Below are 5,275 nucleotides of genomic sequence, written 5' to 3'. Positions count from 1 at the left end.
TGGCACAGCTGTAAAGAGGAAGGTAGAAAAAAGGCTTCTGTTTTATCCCGAGGCACAAACTGTGGGTGCCTTTGGAGGCTCCTGAACTGGAGTGACAACTTACCCAACCCTAAGGCTCAGTCTTGGCCCCAGGCTACTGTCTTTAGAAACCACGTGAGATGTAGCAAGTGGGTTCACCTTGACACAGGTTTTTGGCCTTGCACCCACATCTACGCTTTGATGCTTGCACTGGGATCTGGGTGCCAGAGACACCAGCTGAGGCCACACACTGCTGGGGGCGGGGGAGGGAACAGACACGTGGACTGTGAGCCAGGGTGTTCTGTGACAGGGCTGTCATCACCTTGTGGAAGCAGACAACTGTCCCCGGGGAGAGGGTCATGAGTTGGGAGGCTTAATGGAGGAGCTAATGAACTCCTGGGTCTCTGAAGATAAACTGAAATTCACCTTGAGGGATTGGGAGAAGAAAGACAGGTGGCTCAAAGGTAAGTAAGGGATAAAGATTGTCTCCAGGAAGAGTAAGTGGTTCAGGGTGGTGAAAAAGAGACTGAGGCCAGAGGAATTTGGACTTCATTCTGAAGGTAGTAGGGAGCCATGGAAGACTTTTGAGCAAAGACAAAAAAAAATGTATGCTCTAGAAAGAGCACTCCAAAGGCAGGTGAACCTGCATCAAATCCAACCCACTGCCACCGAGTCCATTTTGACGCATAGGGTTTCTGAAACTAAATCTTTATGGGAGCAGGCAACCTCATCTTTTCCCCGTGGAGCAGTTGGTGGATTTGAACAGTGCCACCAGGGTTTCTAGAAGCAGGTTTTTTTGTGTGCTGTCTCGATTCCAACACTTAGCCACCCTGTATAGGATTTCCAAGAGCTGCTTGAACTGCCCACCTTGCTGTTAATAGTCCTGAGCTTGTCCTACAGCACCACACCAGGGATCAGAAGCACATTAGGAGGAGGGATTGACAACCATGGAGGTGGGCCACTGTGCCTGAACCAGCATACTGGTGTGAAAGATGGGGGTGGAGCAAGAGATGCAGGCAATAGAATCATCAAGACCTGATTGGCCATGAGGTCTGAGGCCTGGGGGAAGGCAGCTGAGCTTCAGCCAAAAGCTTGGGCTCTGGAGTCAGACTTGGCCTGGATTCAAATCCCCGCCATCCCACTGTGTGACACTGGACAAGTGACTTCAACCTCTCTGTGTCTCCTTTGTAAAATGGAGATGATAGGAGTTCTCCCCAGCAGCATGGTGAGGGAGGACTCATGAGTGGAAAGTGCTGAGGGCCGTGCGGCACTGAGTATGTCTAGTCAACAGTAGACCCCATGAACCTGCCCCTTCCACCTCCTGGGGCCCAGCCCTGAAACTCTGCAGTTCACACTCTGTTTTCCTCCCCTAGCAGAGCTGGCCTGGACCTCTCAGGGACTTTGCCTCTCCCTGGAGACTCTTTGGATTCCAAGTGAGGGAGGTAACTCGATAACTCGGTGATAACTCGGTGAGGCCCAGAGCTGGGCCTGGGAGCCAGCTGTTTGGGGAGGGAGGACTGAGGGGCTGTGCCGTCTATGCACTGCTAGAAGAGGAAGATTAATCATTGATGAGGTGAGCAGGGCAGGGCTGCCCTTTGCTTCCCCAGGTGTGCAGGTTGGGGAGAGGCACTAAAAGCACTTTAGGGCCCCATCCCTCTGACCCAGTCACCTGATAGGTACCTGCTGTCCTCTTTGGCTGGGCTGGGGTGCTAACATGATGAGGTGGCTGCTTTTGTCTTGCTGGGAGGTCAAAGACTCCATGCCTCAGGGAAGAGAGGGTCCGAGTGTCCAGATAGAGTGAACCCCAGTGTCCAGTTCTGCTCAAGTCTGATCATGAATTTCATTCTGCCTCTAGCCCCCCAGGAGCCAAGGCAATGGCCTCAAAACCCGAGAAGAGGGTTGCCTCATCTGTCTTTATCACCCTGACACCCCCCCGCCGAGATGTGGCAGTAGCCGAGGAAGTGAGGCGCGTGTCCAGTGAGGCCCGACCTGGCTACCCCAGGGAATCCCCTGCCCCTGTGAAAGCACCTGGAGCTGGTTTGGTGGGGAGGCCCAGCCCCTGGACAGCCGTTGGCAGGACTGCGTCGGTGGTGCCAGCTGTACCACCTCAGCTGTCCAATGGAGGTAAGAGGGTGGGGAACAAGACAGGGGGGTCAGGAAACAGGCAGCATTGAGGTTTGGAGGAAAGAGCAGGTTCTGAAGTCTTTCATTCAGAAAACAGGAATTAAGAGGTAATAGAGTTTTCCCACAAACATTTTGAAGCCCCCTACTATATGTCAGGCAGACTCTGGCACCCACCTGCCTGGGCTGAATCCTGGCCTCTCCACCTCTTGACTGTGTGATGTTAACAAGTCACATCATCCATCTGTGCCACTGAATCCCAGGGTGGCACAAATAGTTAAGCATCACTTATTAGTTGAAAGATGGGCAGTTTGAACCCGCCCTCAGATGTCTTAAGCCATGGTGTGATGCTGTAGGGTTAAGCACTAGTCTGCTAACTGCAAGGTCAGCAGCTCAAACCTACCAGCCACTCTCAGAAACCCTATACAGGGTCGCTGTGTATCAGAATCAAATGGATGACTCACAACAACAACAGAGATGCATTGGAGAGGCATGGTGATCTGCTTTTGAGGACTCAGTCATTGAAAATCCTGTGGAGCGCAGTTCTGTTCTGACACACAAAGGTTGCTGTGAGTCAGAATTGACTCATAGACAATCAACAACTAACACAGAGGTTACTATGAAGATGAAATGAGTTCATATATATGTAGTACATAGCCCAGAATCTGTCATGTAGAAAGTGCTGAATGTGTTACTTGCTGTAATTATTTTCTGAGTCTCACTCTGGGGAGGTGAAGAGACAAAGTTTTAACCCACATAAGGGATCATAAAAATATATGTCAGGTAGACACACCCCCACATTGTAAAAGAATAAAACATGGTGTGGAGGCGTAACTTTTTATGGGGTGTCTGGGATGGCTGCTCTCAGGAGGTGGTGAGGTGACACTTCAGCTGAGGCATGAAGGACAGGATGAAGCTGGTTGGAGAGGTGGAGTTCACAGAGCAAAGAAAACAGTAAGTGCAAAGGCCCCGAGGCAGGAGCAAGCTTGGTGAATTGAAGGAGTTAAAAATGGTTTTCTTCTTTCTTGGGCTCTCTCAAGACAAGCCACTTCCTCTCTTCAGGCCTCAATTTTCTCTTCTATGAAAAGACATTCAGCCATGTATTTGGCACATCTTCCACAAAACAAATCTTTCATAAATGGCTGTTCCTTTATCTTATGCTTGGTCTAAACTGACCCTGTGTCATGGTAACGGGGCTTTCCAGTCATGTCTCCCTGCCGCTTCCATGGAAAGTCTCAGCTGTCAAGTCCGGTGGAATCAACAAAGGGTGGCAGCACAGAGACATGGGACGGAGGGATGGGCTCATTGTCTGGCAAGGTACCAGCTGGGACAGTGAAGCCCTGGGATACTCAAGGTTACAGGCACCCAGGATGGCAGCTGAGCCCTCCAAATGCCCCAGGTGCCTGACTGATTGTCCATGTCCCAAAGGAGGCTAGGGCAGCCCTGTCCATTCATCACCATGGAAACCATCTAGGGGACAGCGTTGTTGCTGAGTGCCATCAAGTTGGTTCCAACTCATAATGACCCTGTATAAGGTTTCTGAGGAGTGGCTGGTGAGTTTGAACTGCTGATTTTTGGATAGTAGTCCAGTGCTTTTCCAACACCACACCAAGACTCCATGGTGGTGGTGATTGATGGTTGTGTGCCGTGGAGTCGGTTCCAACTCAGTGACCCTGTATAGGGTTTCCGAGGCTATAAATCTTTATGGAAGCAGAAAGCCTCATCTTTCTTCTACAGAACAGCTGGTAGTTTTGAACTGCTAACCTTGAGGTTAGCAGCCCAACTCCTAACCACTGCGCTACGAGAGCTCCTTAAGACTTCATAGGAAATACCATTACAGGAGGCCAGGAAGAAGCTGTTCATTACATGTGTGAGAGTGTTCATGAAATTGCATACAACATGCTTCTTCATTATAATTAGTTGTGGTTACATGCTATCGACATGGTTCCAACTCATAGTGATCCTATGTAGGGTTTCCAAGGAGTAGCTGGTAGGTTTGAACTTCCGACCTTGCAGTTAAGCAGTCCAGTGCTTTTCTTACAGTACCTGTTAAATTCACATACCTTCCTAATACACACCCCAGGAGAATACACAGACTCCTCTCAGCTACTGCTCCATATTGTTGTTGTTAAGTGCCATGGAGTGGGTTCAGACTCATAGTGACCCTATATAAGGTTTCCAAAGAGTGACTGCTGAGCTTGAACCACCAACCTTGCGGTTCAAACCAACCTTGCAGTCCAATGTATTAACCCACAGTGCCACATCAAGACTCTGACTTCTCCATATTGTTGTTGTTGTGAAGTGCTGTCTAGGTTCCGACCCATAGCGATCCTGTATAGGGTTTCTGAGGAGCAGCTGGTAAGCTTGAATCACCGACCTTGCAGTTCAAACAGCTTTGCAGTCTGGTGCATTAACCCACAGTGCCACACCAGAACTCCATACAGGAGAACCAAAATCATGTCATGTTTCCTAAAAAGGACATGTGACCAGATAAGAAAAGATTGTCTCTAGGTGGGAGGAGTTGCTCAACAAATACAATTTAGATGACAAAATGTCCAACATTTTGTGGCAAGATTTCTTCTCATGGGCTTTGGATGTATCAGGAGGGACCAGTCCCTCGAAGTATATCGCGCTTAAGGTCAGGGTCAGTGAAAAAGAGGAAGACGAGATGGATTGACGCAGTGCCTGGGACCATGGGCTCAAACATACCAAAGATTGTGAGGGTCCAGCAATGTAACCATCTGTTGTACATGAGCTCACTATGAGTCGGAACCGACTTGATGGCACTTAACAACATTAGGATGGTAAGCATGACATCCCAGGCATGTGTTAACAGACACCAGGCACCTCAGAAGAGGGCCTCCAAAGAGTCAGCCATTTTGTCTGCTGACTGAGTGGACTCAAGCCTATGGTGAGGCATCTTGAGTGAGGTAAGTTCTGGGTGTGTGGCTTGGCCCTGAGCTGGTGTGACCCCAGAGTACAGTCCTCTGACAGCTGTTATCTGATGCCTCGTCCAGTGTTGTACTTTCAGGAACCCACAGGTGTTCTTTAGCTCTTTCACCTGTGAAAGTCCCCATCTTTCTTTTGCTTCTTCCCCACTAGATATATGCCCGACATCACCCCTTCACACTGCCCC

At 49.6% G+C, this 5,275-nt stretch overlaps 1 protein-coding gene across 2 annotated transcripts in view; it reads left to right on the top strand.

The window, feature by feature from the left end:
* The first annotated feature begins 1,875 nt into the window (after positions 1-1,875).
* The window catches only part of FBLIM1 (filamin binding LIM protein 1), a 38,723-nt gene continuing 35,323 nt past the window's right edge, over positions 1,876-5,275 (top strand). The window contains exon 1 of one of the 2 annotated variants that reach the window (XM_006866358.1): positions 1,876-2,142. In XM_006866358.1, coding sequence (XP_006866420.1) covers positions 1,893-2,142 — 250 coding nt within the window. In that variant the 5' untranslated portion in view covers positions 1,876-1,892. The remainder of the gene's footprint in view (positions 2,143-5,275) is intronic. The other variant, XM_006866357.1, reaches the window with a different exon arrangement.

Source organism: Chrysochloris asiatica, unplaced genomic scaffold (genome assembly GCF_000296735.1).
Source record: "Chrysochloris asiatica unplaced genomic scaffold, ChrAsi1.0 scaffold00090, whole genome shotgun sequence".
NCBI classification, from domain to species: domain Eukaryota; kingdom Metazoa; phylum Chordata; class Mammalia; order Afrosoricida; family Chrysochloridae; genus Chrysochloris; species Chrysochloris asiatica.
This window is presented reverse-complemented; position numbering and strand designations above follow the sequence as displayed.